Here is a 16585-nt window from a genome sequence, read left to right as displayed (position 1 = left end):
TTAGCTGATAAAACAGGAATTCTCTTTTCTAAGGACAATTTTATAGATAAAGACCAAGGAATATTTTGGCTCAAAACATAACTATACCAAAAGGCCAGCATAAAAAGCTTTCCATGTGATTGTGTAGTTTGAAAAGCCAAATGTAGAATTTGACATTGCTTGAAAGAGAACACATCTGTTTCACACAACTTGAATGAAGCGGCCAATCACTGATCACCTTTATTCCATCATCCTTCCTGCTGACCTTGCTTTGCATACAGTTTGGTCTATGTTAAGAATGATTCAAGACGCTCCTGAAATAGGAAAGGATTAGGAGAGCTGTAAACCACACAGTATAAAATGCATCTGTTCAAGTTGAAGTAATTGCTTCAGTTGTAACTGAATTTGGAATTTTAGGCCAACATAGAAATAGCTAAAGGGCACATTACCTTAATCAAACTGTCTCCTCAGTTGTGTTATGCACCTTAGAAATTAGACAACTGAATGATGTAATTTCATAATATTGCAAATCATGATGATAAAATATTATTTATAACTGTAAATACTCAACCAGTGAGAACAAAAGACTGATGTAGGCCTTTGCTTTTTTTTTTTTTTTTTTTTTGTAGTCGAAGTAGTAATACTGTACATAGTTATACCTATAAATGTAGGACTCAATTGGACTTGCTTTTTGTCATACAGTATGTGCACGAATATAATTTGTTTTCTTGCAGATGCACAAAACAAACGTTTGCCAGTGTGAAGGTTCCCAGAGCATTTAAAATTAGATAAGGCAGATGCAAAGCTTCAGAAACAGCTCTGTTTAGGGGACCCACTTGTTCTGGTCACTGTAATTGGCTATTATGACAGTTAAGAGATTAACTGTAGTAAACACATTTCAGAATTATATAATACTCCACACAGGATGCAGTCTGTAGAGCATTCCAACAAGGAGCCATGGACAAGCTACAGCTTAAGAGATGCCTGCTGCTGCTTCTGCTTCTTCTTCAGATGCAAAACATCTTCCTCAGTGCAGAGGTTTGCTCAAATCATATGATACTGCCAGGACCGAAAGGTAACAACAGTGAGTCATTGACAGTTACTACTCTGTTTTGCTTTGTTGATAGTTTTTTTGTTTGTTTTGTTGCTATCCTGATTTCACACTGACTGTAAATTTATGTACACACCACACACCTTGGAAATGCGCCTACTTGAAGTACTTAATTTGGATACACTTGTGAAAATGGTATACATACAGTATTCTATTTAATTATATATATATATATATATATATATATATATATATATATATATATGTATAGATATATTATATATTATATATCTATAAATAACCTACTTTTTAAATCTTGTCAGTGTTTTATTGGATGACCAAATTGGTATGTTGGCTAAAAATAAACATATGTTTGATTTGAACAAGATTTTATATTTGGTAAAGAATGGACAGAGGGTTCTGCCGACCAGCTTCGCTTGAGCACATGTGTCTCAGTCCCTCCATACTCTAACATTGGGTACAAGCCCCCCCCCCCCCCCCCCCCCCCCCCCAGTGCAACGTAGCATGGAAAAGAGGGCCCACAAGTTTTATTGTTTCCAAATATACTACAAAAAAAAAAGAGTATTAAAAATCAAATACACGTTTAACATAATGCATGCCTCTTTCATACAGGAAAATGTGAGATCTACTAAGTCATTGTAATACATACAAGATGTATTGGAATTATTTTGTTTGCTGTCTATACTTTAAACAATGCAATATTATGTTATGATTTGGGTCATATATTGATATAATGTTTTGGCTGGATTATAATCACAGAATTAAAAAAAAAAAAAAGAAAACACCCTCCACTATATCCTTGTCCCTGGGCCTAAACATGTGTGTACATAGATTTCCAAACATCTTATTCCAGTAGCCTGAAAAGAGATCCGCTCGCATTAGTTTCTTACTGTTTGTCTTACTATTTTAACATTTCCTTAAAGATAAAACAGATACAACATGCATGACCTCAGTTCAGACAATGATTCATACCATGTCAAGTTAGTAAACTAAAATAACTGAAAATGTGTTTAACAGTTGTGGTGAAGTAGTGACAACTTAAAACAAACCACAGTACTACTTTTAAATGATATATTTGGTTACATGGTTTGCCTACAATTGATTACATATATAGAGAGGGGTAGTCCTATAGTCATGACTCAGAGTGCAATAAGAAAAATGATCCTTGTTTATCTTCTAAGCTAATTAAGCAGTGAGCAGTGACCAATGAGTCTTTTTGTATGCAAACACATTTTATTTGGCCTTCTGGAAAGTATTTGGAACAGGAAACATTATTGGATTGATATAAAAGAAAAAATGACTAGTCAGCCTTTCAACCCTTTTACTTGCACAACAATTTTGGGTGGTAGAAAGTTATCTGTACTTATCAGTAGTAGTATTTGTGGTTTCTTTTGTGTTAAAAGTTATATATTTTGTTCTTCTGTGGAGAGATTAGAGAATGAGGCCTACCATTTTTGTTTCCTTCATTCACAGCTTATGTGGAGTTGCTATGCTACAAGAGACATACCCATATTCCATAACTATAGGTGTGCAGAAAAATTACTAGTACATCCCTGGGAGTGCAGTAAAAATGTAACAAAGGTTTTAAAGTCATAATGTGTCATTTAAATTGTTTATTGTGAAATATTTCTGTGATAGACACATATCTGCTACTTGAAGCACTGGAAGATTCACATATAAATATAAATTAACATTGGTCATGACTGTTGGTCAGGAAAGATAGGATGAGTTTTAATCAGAGAAATCAAAATCTGCTTGTAAGGCAGTATATACAGGCAGGCACAAACTGGGTTTAATGCAGTAATTGTAACTTTACATCAGTGTGGGGAACATATTATTTCTTTAATTGTGATTTAAAGTGCTCAATGCAAATCTGCAAGATTTGTTTTTATTTGCTGTTCTGAGGGGGGTGATTGTATATAGCATACATGTGATAAGACAACTTTGAACAGATTGAAATTCTGCTAGATTAGTTTATTGTAATTATTTACAGGTTACTTAGAGATTGCAGGTTTTTATTGTAATGGATAGGTGATTGTGTACAGTCCACAGAACAGCATGATGAGATCAATTAAAGAAATAAAAAAACCTACAAGACTTATTGTTCATTCATTGTTTGGGTATTTCCAGTGTTTATTGAGGTGCTGCCTCATAAGCAACAGTTGAAGAGAAAAATAAAATATTATTTTTCAAATGTAGTATTAGGCTAAGGGCTGGTTATTGAAAAACTTAATTACAGCTCTAGAAGTGGAAATCTGCTACCTTAAAAAAGCACAGAAACACTTATTTTGAAAAAAAAAAAAATGCAATGAGTTGCCCATAAAAACACAAGAAAACATCTTTGCCTAAATAATAAGTACAAAAATCTCTTAAACCTCGTCCATATGGCAAGATTTGCTTCACAAGAATGAAAACATAAAAAACAAAACAAAAAAAAAACTGTTTTGTTTAAAAAAAAAAAAAAAATATGGGGCTTAATATCAGCTTGCTGCACTTACAGAAGATAACAATGGCTGGATAGGGTTACCATTTAGGAATTTGTTGTCCTCAATAACAAAAATAAGACAACAACATTCTAGGGTGGTCCAGTGGTTAAAGTCCAGGCCTAGTAACTAGAAGGTCACTGCTTCAAATCCCACCTCTGCCACAGACTGAATTGCTGTGTGTAACCCTGAGCAAGTCACTTAAACTTCTTGTGCTCCATTCTGTGCATGAAATGTTAAATCAATGTTGTATTATAAGTATATAATGCACAGTTCACAGCCTACCTCTGATGGTGGTTCACTATGAAAGGTGCTATATAAAGATTACTGGTGAAAGCCTTGCACTGTCCCTGTTTGTAGATGACCATAAGGATCAGAATGCTAAAACTACCCTTCTGTAGGAAGCCTTGTATATATTATATTTGAACATGCATACTATGTACATAAATATATATGCAGTCAAACAATGTTTAGCAAATAATACATGGGAAGTACAAAGTGCTCTCTTATGGGATGCTTGTATAACACTGTCTGGATTTTTGTTTTGCTCGCCTTTGCTTTTTTATAATATTTGTTTGTCTTTCAAAAAGTGATGAAAGCCATTATATTGTTCACAACGCAGGTAGAGACGACATGGCAGCAAGGGGCAGGGGCCGTGGCCCTGTGTGTGCGCCTTTATTTTACAGGAAAAACTGTAAATATGTAAAAAGTTAAAATAGAAAAATATCCCAGGTGTAAAGAATAAGTTGTGTAGGACTTACTTTACCTCAGTGAATTAACTACAAAACAAAAGAATGCCAAAAAGCAGTTCAAATTTTTATTTATTTTTTCCTTTTTTTTCATTCCTTGCCATTGTCGTTTCTTCATAGTAAGCAGTACTCATCAACACGTTTTCACAAAGTAATAACATGAGATTTACTAGCTGAACAAGCAAACCAAAACTGAAATTTAACTTTAAATGTAAATGTAACTTTAAACACTTCAAATAAAACAAACGTGGAAATGGTTTTGTAAAATGAAGGGGGGGGGGGGGGGGACTCACTGTTTTGGTCCGTGTTTACATTCCACATAACAGAAAGTCGCTATATAAAAATAATGAAAAAAATAAACATCTACCTACTGTTTTAAATAGACTGAATAATCCAAATTATCAGATAGTAGGCTTATATTTAAATCAGAAAGTATTTATCGAAACCACCTTGTGCTCAACTAAGCAATGAAACTAATGCAATTCCTTGTCAAAAGGTATCTCGTCTTATCCTTAAGTTTTACAAGAATACAACCACATCTATCATCTATCCATTTGATATGCCATCAGTACAGTTAACCAGGTTATTTTTCATTGGTGCAAATTAAGTGGTACGAAATCCTCTTATGTCTTCAGTTGTTGACTGAGATTTCAGTAACTAACAAATAGTACACCTTAAAAACAGCCGTTAAAAATAAATAAATAAATTTAAAAAATTAACGAGTGCCACACTATCATTGAATTCTGCATTGCATGACCTTATAAATTATAAGATTACAACCACAACAGAGCCCCATTTAAAAGATACATTCAACATGTTATAATAACTGGTTTGTTCATAAATATGTATTCTCGCACCATGCCTTTTCACTGCATTTTTAAATGCTGTCAAAATTTTGAGAAAGAAAATTAACTAAGAAGTAATTTCAAGATACTAATAATGTACATGTTAAAAAGAAAACTAATACCAGTAATTATGTACGCGTTCACTCAGGGTCAGTCATATACTGGAGTGCAAGGTATCTGAAAAATGCTACTGCATAAAAAAAAAAAAAAAAAAAACTAGTAGCAAAGAGTTTTGGGTAACAAAATGCTACCAAATATATGTTAACTTCGATCCTTGATATACAGTCTATATAAAAACCAATACACATCATTTTCAGGAAGTTGGGTATTGCAGACTTGTCAACATTCCCGTATTCACATTCTCCTGAACATCTCCTTGGACAGTTTTTCTCCAATATTTTGCTCAGAACTCTACTGTTAAACCCCCTTATGTCTGCAAACCTTTCATGTCTGCAAAATGAATGGCCGGTGTGTGGTAACTGCAATACCCGTCCGTACTTGGCAGGGTTTAGGACCCAGGGGAGCTCAGTGGCAGGCATGCATTCAGTGCACGAGGCACGTTCACATACTTAACCATGCACTATATATTAATCTCACAAATTACACAGAGATCTTTTTCATTTGTCATTGTTTGAAAACACCAAATTCTGGTGATACCGTAAATAAGTGCAAAGTATTTTTTGTCATTTGTAGCAAATACAAACATCTGATTTTTGAATCCGAATACATGTAAAAAAAAAACATTTGTTCGAATATTTGGATATTTGTCCCAGCACTAATTTAAATTTTTATTAGGTCATTTTAATTTTGAAGATTGAATTTCTCTCCCTTAAAGAAAACTACCTGTAAACCCATGTTTCCCAAAAGACAGTACCAAAATCACGTGACATAAAGGTGAGATGGAAACCCTATTGCTGCCCCTCAAGGTCCTAAAGCCCAATTCCTCCACAGAGTACTGCACACAAAAGCTAATGAAAGGAGAGAAGCTGCTTCGTTCAGACTCAAACCTAAGCTCTTTGACTTGGTTGAGATATTTCTACATGGGATATTAATGATAGAACCCACACTCATGACAAGATCATGTGCTTTTCTGAATGTTAAGTTTAACAAATCTTTAACTTTGTACAATATGTGATTGTCACAATGTGTGTGCTGAGTACCCAAGTCATAACAGTATCCCACTTGATCACGATGTAAGCAAAGGAACTATTTGTTTTGTGTTGAGTAATTGTATTTGGTTTAAATATTACCCAACAACTTCTTAGAGGGAATTAATCAGAAAATACAAGTGCTGGCACTTTACTTCCTGTAACTGTAAATAGAGTTTTGGGGGGGGGGGGGGGGGGGGGGGTTTATATAAAAATGTGACTCTTGGTTCATACTTCTTCTTTTAACAGGTGATGAAGGACAAAAGGGAGATGAGGGAGAAGGAGGAAAGCAAGGAAAAGTGGGCCCTCCAGGGCCAAAAGGTATTCCCCCTACATACAAGCCTAATCTCAATCACTTTGCTACAGTACTTTACTTTTAATGCTATACCATTATTCCTTGAGCAGCATAAATATGCTTATTTTTTCAAGCATTTAAGTAAAAATAACTCAAGTAAAAATCATTCATTTTTTGGTAAAATTGGCTGATACAATCAACTTTATTTTAAAATGCAAAATCTTATTTCCATTGATAGGATAAAAAAAAAAGAAAACAAAAACACTGAGGTGAAAGGTTTTGAATATAATATACAGGGAATGTATCATTAAAACTCATTCAAAACAAGGTAATATACATTCAAAATGACTTGAGATGCAACTGTAGCACCTAACATTAATTAGTAAGCTTTTTAGTGGTCTGTTTACCAGTGTGCCTCACTGTAATGTAACGCAATCAATGCTAGTATCTGCATCATTAGTCCTAGCCATTGGAGAGGGCTATATGCGGTACTGGAGGTTATTGTCTCAGCACCCTCCTCAGCAGCAACATGTCACTCAGCACTCACTGTACATGAAAAAATACTAATTCCTCCATTTAAACATTTAAAAAATACTATTTTGTTTATACATGCGACAGCTTTGCTTTCATTATTTAAAAGTACTCAATAATGGACTACAATTCTGAGAGACTAGCTTCTATTAGCACGTCACTTAATACATGTCAACACGCATCGGTCAGTTGCTGAGAAGGGTGCTGGGAAGACTGCCTCCAGATGCAACAACAACCTATTGAGCCAGGCTGTGACTCCAGATTTAAATAAAGACTTTGTGCTTGATGAGCCTCCTGCACTTTTTGGCCACGGGAATATCTGTGCAAGGCTTGAATGGATCTTGGTGAGACCATAAATATAATATTGTTTTAAAACTGTAGTATTTCAGAGTTCAGATTATTATTAGAATAATAAATCACATTTTGTCACACTTCGAGTTGTAAATAGGAACATTCTCTGTTAATTAAAAGGCATTTAGAGATTGTAAATATATTTCTGCTAAATAAGGCTGTATGAGCTACATCTGTAACCCTATGTAATTCATCATAGTGCAGCTGTCCTAAGCACAGTAATCTTCAGTAATTAGATCCAGTCTTATTGTTCTCTGATTGAAGCTAATTGCCACTGTTGGAACAGAAAACAAGCATTGTTGCAGGAGGGAGCATGAGACAGATGCACTATGATGCTCATTAGGCAACTCCTGTATGAAGATGGGGTATGTTTTAGGTTTTATTCCCCTGCTTATTTATGTAAGTATACAAATATTTACTTTACTATAACATTATAGTGGCAATAGTTATGGTTTCATCTTCTTTATATGTTAAACTCAAATTTTCAACAATTAATATCTCTTTCAATATGAATAGTCTTTCAATAGAATTATAAAAGATAAAAGGATTTGGGATTGGGGGTCAAAACATTACAATTTCCCCTGTGTACAATATGAATTATAATGTGAATATTTAGTACACCTGGAGAAAGGAAAAACATGTGATAGCTATAATAGTGATCTCTGCAGACTTAAATTCCTATGCTGGTTAGATTTGTATTGAATTGTATTTACAGTTTTAAAATTATTTTAAATGTCGTTTTTTGTTGCATGTGCATCTGAGTTTTTGAGAGGTGGTGTTTTTTATCAGGTTCATTCAGAAAGACAAGCATCCAGAATTCTACCCACTTGGCAGGGGGATATCGGCTCTCTGCTAAAAGCCTAACCTGGGTGCAGCTGAATTATGGCTAGTATGACATTTCCTGACTTTTGTGCCTTCAAGGTGCACCACTGAAGTTTGTTTAATTTTTTTAAGCTTTTTGTAAGCTTCATCCATAACAGTTGTTTAACTAAGCGATGCTGTTTTTGTAAATACTACAAGGTGTTCTGTTACCCTCCAAGGGAAGCAGCGATGGTGATGGATTGCAATATAACAGGAAAGCAAGGCAGCTGGGTTATAGATTTGGATGCTGTTAACTAGAAGAGGGATGTGTTGTGACTATCCTCCCAAACTCAAGTTTAATTTGAATGCATACTTGGTCTAAACAAAGGGGGCATCTCAGTAGCTAGTGCGTAAAGGCAGCAGGTCAGTGCTACAAGCTTTTGTACAGACGACATAAACTGATATTCAGGAAAATCATATGCAATCCACTGTACAAGGAACTCAAGTTTATTTCACAGAATTGCAGTGACAAGGGGAAGTCCTGCATTTTTACATTTTGGAAAAGTCACATAAATTTGATTCAGCTGTATGTTAGTAAGTAAACAAGGTACCTGGCATGTGTTTAAAGAAACTAGAAACTCCACCCGTTACCATCAAAAAGAGGAATTAATTCAACCTAAGATTTTATTGTCAACAAGCTCTTAATTCACAAAGTGTATGTTAGAATTTCTGGGAAATGATATTCATTTCAGAAATTATTCCCAGAATTCTGAGATAAATGGGTGTTTTTGTCACAGATTAATGCATTTGCTGAGTTGCCAAATAACACAGCTTAAGCCAAAATGAAAATTATACTGATGGGAAAAGAAAAAGATCTTGGTAAATTTGAAAGCTTTCGGAAAAGTTTTAACATGTTTATATACATTATATGTATACTCGTTATAAGTTATGCTTTCCTACGAGACTTCAGTATATTTATCAGACAGACTGAAGTTGTGTATTTGTAGTTTGTCATTAAGAATCATAAATATTTTACCAGACAAATTTCCTGAATCAAAAAAAGTTACGTCTGCTGAAAACCCAGAATTAGGTAGGTAAAATGGGAATGTTTCTGTAATATCATTCTAAATCGTACAGGAATTGCAAACATCTTTTTAAAGCAATGATGTTTTATTCATAGTGCGATTCTTGAGATCCGTGACATCAAAAGTATTAGCATAGTCCCTCCTTAATTACGATACAGTGACACACACTTTGAAGTTTGTTCTAGACCAGTGTTGTGGTAAAAAAGGATAGGGCCAAATTATAGTACTAATATTATAGCGTACTACCTCATTTTTTGTTGTAAACATAGCAAATGTGGCTCATTATTTTCAACAGAACATTTTTACTTTAACCCAAATTAAAGCCATGTGTCACTATGGTTACATTTAATGTACAGTGGTGATGACTAATCTTATTTTCCAGTAATTCTTTAAATATTAGTGTTTAAATCAAATATAAACCATTTACATGCGTCATGTTAATTACTTTCTTCAATGTATTCAAAAACATATTTATCAGAGTGGCAGTTTTTTTACAGGGTCAAGGTGTGTTTTTGTTTTTAAAGTGGGTAAATTTCCTGTCTTGTTCCTATTTTTTATATTTAAACAGTGGCAGTATTTGGATCCACCACTTCGTAGATCAATTAAATAAGTAGTAATTTAATAATACCAAAATAAACTTTTATTCTGAAAATGTTTTGACCAGAAGTGTTTCTCAAAGTCTTCAATGATGAAATTATTCTACCACTGGGTTCAGCGTAGTTCCACAAACAGATGGTAAAAAGTGAACATCTTGTTATGGTCCCATTAATACATACAGTACTACTTAAACATTTTGTGATCCTCACGTGAAGTGAATTTCAATCATGTGGTTTCAACATATGTTTTTCATGCATTGTTATTAGAGAATTGAGCACAGATTACCTAGTAAAAAATATACTGGTTCAATTTCAATCATTATAAATAATCTCAAACGACTTAAAGTACAGGCTATTAAAATTTGCCCTAAAAGTACTTTGACTATGAAGGGCTAATTGCTGAGTTGAACATAGATCAGAACGAACTAACAACACAGACTAAAAATGATTTCCAGTCGCTGTGTAAGTTTATTATATTAACTTTATTAAATGTGGCATATAGCTAATACAACACATGATTTCAGCTTGTAACCTAAAATTTGCACAATAAAAATTAATTCGGTAAGATTTTGAAGATCAACTCTTTGATTAATATTTAAATCCTAATCTGAAAGGGCAGGAACTTGTTTAGACTGGCACAGTAAAACCACATCCTCCTTGTATATTTGTCACCAGGTAGATGGTATGATTAATTGATGCAAAAAAAAAAGATGTTTTTTTTTTTATGAAATAAATATAAAGAAAACATACCAGGGGCCATACAGGGGAATTATGTGATCTGTATTAATGACATGGCCAAATTACAACAATGTGGGAGTGAAACAGTTCATTTATACATGACATAAAATTGAACTTAACTGAGAAAAATACATAGTATACAGCTGTGCACCAAATATTAAGTAAAAAACACAATTACGAACAGGTGCAAATGAATACAATGTCCAAAGGCTTATGGCAAACACCTATAAGTAATAAATGATGGAAGTGAATGCAGCAGCATGTATCACTTCAGTTTGTAAAAATCCCACTGGTTTGACCCGCAACCAAAAGTCCAGTTTTTATCATCCCCACAAAACACAGTTCCTACAGTGCGTGAATTAAGTGCTTGTGGTGCAAAGACAGTTCCTAGTGAAAAGTGAAGTGCTGGTGTCCGGGTTTGATGCTGGCCTGCGGCTGCAGCTCCGGATAAAGTTTAGTAATCTTGAAACAGACAATGAAGACAAACAGCATTGCAAGACAGACTTAACAAACACCCACGTTTCTTTTACTTATTGTAGGGACTCCTTTTAGGTTGTATTCTAACCATTTACAAAGGAACAGATTACTTTGCTATGCCTCTATTTTATACCCTCGCTCATGACCTCTTGGTTAACGAGCACATCCGCTCCTTCAATCCACGGATGCCACGCTGTTTCCTGTTCGGGTCATTGAGTTCGGGTACCGTAGCTCAGTCCCTTTTCTAGTCGGCCGACTTCCACCTACTCACGGGAATAGTGTGTCATGACTTTTAGTCCAGGGTATTCTGCTGTTTTTATCTAGTACCCTCTCAGGTCGGGAGGGAGATCTAACACCAAGTGTCATTAGATCTCTGTCACAGTCACATACCCTCAATGTCAGACATATTAGGTCATAAGTCATAGTTAAGTGTGCCATTCAATTTCACGCAAAGTGTATCTCAAATGGTCTATTAAACATATAAGCTCCCCTCGCTGTACTGCTTAAACATATGCATAATTATGTGCACAAGACACAAAATGAATGAACTTGTCACAATATTCATGATTATACCAGCAATAGTTTTACAGTTTCTAGTCGTATTACTCCAAACAAGAATTCTAAATCTTTCTGAAACCCACTAAAGCTACTCATACTAATCACACTGCAAAAACACAATGCATGTTTACAGTATGTCATTTCCTGGAATTAATTTCCAAGAACAAGGAATTAATCATTTTTATTAACTTGATTTAATTATGTCTCCTACATTTGTTATATAAATATTTGTGGTGAGCATTCTTCACAGTTGACTGGTCATCTTAAAAGAAAAAGAAATATTGTAAATAACAAGAATGAGAATAACAAGGTCCCTGAGTTGTTAGTCCTTCATCTATGATTTTAAAAACTTAGGCGGAACCCGAGACAGCACTGCTGTCTGAAGCCTCAAATCCACTACAGTCCTTTTAATCTAGTATACATTTATTTTCCCACATTTATTGTAGAAACACACCTCTTTGAAAAGCATCTTAAATTAAAAACTGTATATTGCCTGAAGGGAAATGTAGATTAATTATTAACCAATCACATGTAAAACATGCTTACTCCAAACTTTAGCTGCTTTTTCAAACCGATATGATTCTATAACATATATGGGAAAGGGAATTTATACTAGAAGGGCGTTTTTAGACTTTAATGTGATGGTAGTTAATTTGATGCTTCAGACAGCAATGCTGTTGGCAAGCGTTCCAAGTTCTGCCTGTGTCAGGTTTTCACCAGACCAGCTTGTAGTGTAGGTCTATGTGTAGAATAATGAAATTACGAGTTTCAAGTCCTAATTTTGAGTATCAAAACTGAATTCCGAGGTGGGGGAAGGGATTGTTTTTTTTTCTGACATGGCCCTTGGACCATGAATGTAGTTCTATTGAATTCATGCACAACATCAGGGTCATGGTGTTCAATACCTTTCTAAGGTTTCAAAAGTCATTGGCCCAGATGCAGGAGCACTCCCAGAAATCTTTCACATGGTACGCACAACTGAACCACACCAACATCCATTCTCATGCCAATAACGACTCTGCACACCATGCTGTAAACGCTTTCAGCCAATCAGAGTGCTCCGTTTTTGTTCTTTCCTGAGTTTCACAGCACCTACACTGTCACATTAGAAAACTGCAGCCAAATTGCATTACTGTTTTCCTTTCTAAAAATGAATAAACAGACCACACTGCCATCGAGACAAAACAGCAACTACAGTGACAGCCAAATAGTCCACAACAACAATAAAAGCTACAAATAAACCTATTTGAAATACAGACTTAAACTAGGGGGAAAATTATCTCACAAATATTTTGTGCTGGTTCCATTTCTAATCATTTTACCCTCCCAATCATTACTCATCCCCTAAGCTTTATGTTACATGTGACAAAGAAGGTAGTTCTTAAAATAGTAAAATAAAACATCAATAATAATAATAATATAAGGAACAAACTCTTGTGGCAAGATAAAGGACAAGATCGAAGGTGGAGTAGCCAGGATTTTTATTGCACAACTTCTTGTACTTTATTTGTTATAATTAGTTGCAGCCACTTACAATAGCTTGAAGATCCCCAAGAGCTAGTTCCATTAATCTTTTGATTTTTCTGTCCTGAAAGAGAAAAAGATTTCCACCTGCCAATTTCCATTTTTTAAATGACCATTATGCAGATGATGCCTCCATTAAGGATTCAGGTTACTATCTTGAATTTTCTCATAGCAACGGATATTACCGTCTTTTTTTTGTTTTGTTTTGTTTTTGTTTAGATTATTTACATATCTTTTAAATCTATTTTTGCAGTCTTACTTTATTTAAATATTTGCCTTGCGTATTTAAAAAATATATAAACGCAACAGAGCTTCACATACTGGAATCACTCAGGTATTCTTGGTAATCAAGTTATACTGATAGAGTATATATGCTGAATGTTAATTTAATTACCATAATGTGTGCTTCTGATGTCACTAAAACACTAGACCAAGAAGGTTAGCTACCCTGTCAGAGTTGTGTAAATAGTGAAATAAATCACACTACTAATCCATGATACTAACCCTTTAAGTACTGTTAGCCCCACGTTTGTTTGTACAGTGCACTGACCAGCAACTGAAACATCTAGAAGAATGCTGACAATTGTATTTAGTACTTAATTGTATTTAGCACAATTATTTAACCGTATTTAGACGTCCAGAAGATTGGTGTGAACGCCATCATTTTCATGGCAGATACTGCTCCATCGCCATGTTCGGTGTGATATCTTCCGTAGCATGGATGGAGTGACGAGGCAAAATGCATCTCTGATGGCTTGTTTCAGCTCAACTCACCTGTAACAGAAAATGAAAAAGAATTGTAGAAAAACAACATGAGGGTAACAGGACGCTGTGGACACCTTGTACATGGTGCTAACAACATTATTCCAGCAAATCTTACCTAATATACATTACTATCATTTCATAGGTCTCAGTTTATCCTACATAAAAAATGCAAACATTATGGTAAAAACGAATTTGATTATTTTAATGGTATTTTTTTTAAGTTGTAAGAGAAGAATATTTATTGGACGCTCCTTGCAGATACTTCAATGCTGTATTTCCAATCAACTTCATAAAGTGGCATGAAGGATAAGTTAACATTGAAAACATGTCATAGGCAAATGCAACAATTGGTGCTCAAATGCAAGCCAATGTATCTAGCATCAGGGGACTCTTTTAATGAAACTACACTGAACAAAAATATAAACTCAACATGTAAAGTGTTGGTCCCATGTTTCATGAGTTGAAATAAAAGATCCCAAAAATTTTCCATACACACAAAAAGCTTATTTCTCTCAAATTTTGTGCACAAATTTGCTGTTAGTGAGCATTTCTCCTTTGAAGATAATCCATCCACCTGACAGGTGTGGCATATCAAGAATCTGATTAAACAGCATGATCATTACACAGGTGCAACTTATGCTGGGAACAATAAAAGGCCACTCTAAAATGTGTAGTTTTGTCACACAACATAGTGCCTCAGATTCTCAAGTTTTGAGGGAGCGTGTAATTGGCATGCTGACTGCAGGAATGTCCACCAGAGCTGTTGCCAGAGAATTGAATGTTCATTTCTCTACCATATGCCGCCTCCAACGTACGTCCAACCGGCCTCACAACCGTAGGCCACGTGTAACCACGCCAGCCCAGGACCTCCACATCCGGCTTCTTCACCAGCGGGATCGTCTGAGACCAGCCACCCGGACAGCTGATGAAACTGTTGGTTTGCACAACCGAAGAACTTCTGCACAAACTGTTAAAAACCATCTCAGGGAAGCTCATCTCTGCGTGCTCATCATCCTTACCAGGGTCTTGGGTCTTAACCTGACTGCAGTTCGGCATCATAACTGATTTCAGTGGGCAAATGCTCACCTTCGATGGCCACTGGCATGCTGGAGAAATGTGCTCTTCACGGATAAATCCCAGTTTCAACTGTACCAGGCAGATGGCAGACAGTGTGTATGGCGTTGTGTGAGAGAGCGGTTTACTGATGTCAACGTTGTGAACAAGGATCCCCATGGTGGTGGTGGGGTTATCGTATGGGCAGGCATAAGAAACGAACAACGAACACAGTTGCATTTTATCAATGACACTTTGAATGCACAGAGATACCGTGACGAGATCCTGAGGCCCATTGTCATGCCATTCATCCTCCGCCATCACCTCATGTTTCAGCATGACAATGCACAGCCCCATGTCGCAAGGATCTGTACACAATTTCTGGAAGCTGAAAATGTTCCAGTTCTTCCATGGCCTGCATACTCACCAGACATGTCACTTAGTGTGTTCTAGTTCCCGCCAATATCCAGCAACTTCGCACAGCCATTGAAGAGGAGTGGGACAACATTCCACAGGCCACAATCAACAGCCTAATCAACTCTATGCGAAGGAGATGTATCGCGCTGCATGAAGCAAATGGTGGTCACACCAGATACTGACTGGTGTTCTGATCCACGCCCCTACCTTTTTTTTTAAGGTATCTGTAACCAACAGATGCATATCTGTATTCCCAGTCATGTGAAATCCATAGATTAGGGCCTAATGAATTTATTTCAATTGACTGATTTCCTTACATGATCTGTAACTCAATAAAATCTTTGAAATTGTTGCATGTTGCGTTTATATTTTTGTTCAAATAGAATACATTTAGAATGTTTTTTGTTTTTTTTCAGGAGAAATGCACATATAATAAAATGTGCTCAGGAAGAGTCATTGTCTAAAAAAAATGTTGTTTACTACAAAGACCCAGACAACCAGATGTAACACATATGTGTTGGATGCATTCCTTCAGCAGGAAGTACAACATGGAAAAGACCCAGTTTTATTGTTTCCTAATGCTATGACAAAAATACCATTACATCTAATTTACTTTCTTCATAATGTGACTCTTCCATATTGGAAAATGTGAGATCTATGACTGTGTTCGTGTGTATCCAGTGATTTGGAACTGCTTAGTTAAATAAAGTATTCTCTCTTATTTTGTTCTTTAAGGACTGGTTGGTGAACAAGGAAGCCTAGGAGATATTGGAATGATGGGCAAGACTGGTCCAATTGGAGCAAAAGGTAATTCTTAATTTTAAGGCAAATTCTTTAAAAGGTACTATACCCCCTCACAGGACTTTGTTTTCCCTTTTGTCATGTCGTCAACATGAAATGAATGATGTATGTAGCCTGTATTGTATTTTCTGCTGCCGCATGGGCTATACAAAACACATTAAAGACAGACAAAAACAACAAACTAAGACTTCTAAAGCGTTTTTCGTGTGACACACATCTCAGATTGCTGTACATATTAACTTTAAAAATACACTAATACAATTAAACGATAGAGACCTAGACCTTTGCAGATGATCGAATTAGACCGATGACATCAT

The 16585-nt window shown here is 35.5% G+C and overlaps 1 protein-coding gene across 3 annotated transcripts in view; it reads left to right on the top strand.

Moving 5' to 3' along the window:
* The first annotated feature begins 927 nt into the window (after window positions 1-927).
* LOC121314893 (collectin-10-like) overlaps window positions 928-16585 on the top strand; it is a 33995-nt gene continuing 18337 nt past the window's right edge. Inside the window, exons 1-3 of one of the 3 annotated variants that reach the window (XM_041248636.1) lie at window positions 928-1054; window positions 6526-6597; window positions 16203-16274. In XM_041248636.1, the coding sequence (XP_041104570.1) occupies window positions 937-1054; window positions 6526-6597; window positions 16203-16274 (262 nt within the window). In that variant the 5' untranslated portion in view covers window positions 928-936. Of the gene's footprint in view, window positions 1064-6525; window positions 6598-8277; window positions 8343-16202; window positions 16275-16585 lie in introns of those variants that run through there. The other 2 variants (XM_041248635.1, XM_041248637.1) reach the window with 2 other exon arrangements.

The sequence above is a fragment of the Polyodon spathula genome, chromosome 4, assembly GCF_017654505.1.
Source record: "Polyodon spathula isolate WHYD16114869_AA chromosome 4, ASM1765450v1, whole genome shotgun sequence".
NCBI classification, from domain to species: Eukaryota; Metazoa; Chordata; class Actinopteri; order Acipenseriformes; family Polyodontidae; genus Polyodon; species Polyodon spathula.
This window is presented reverse-complemented; position numbering and strand designations above follow the sequence as displayed.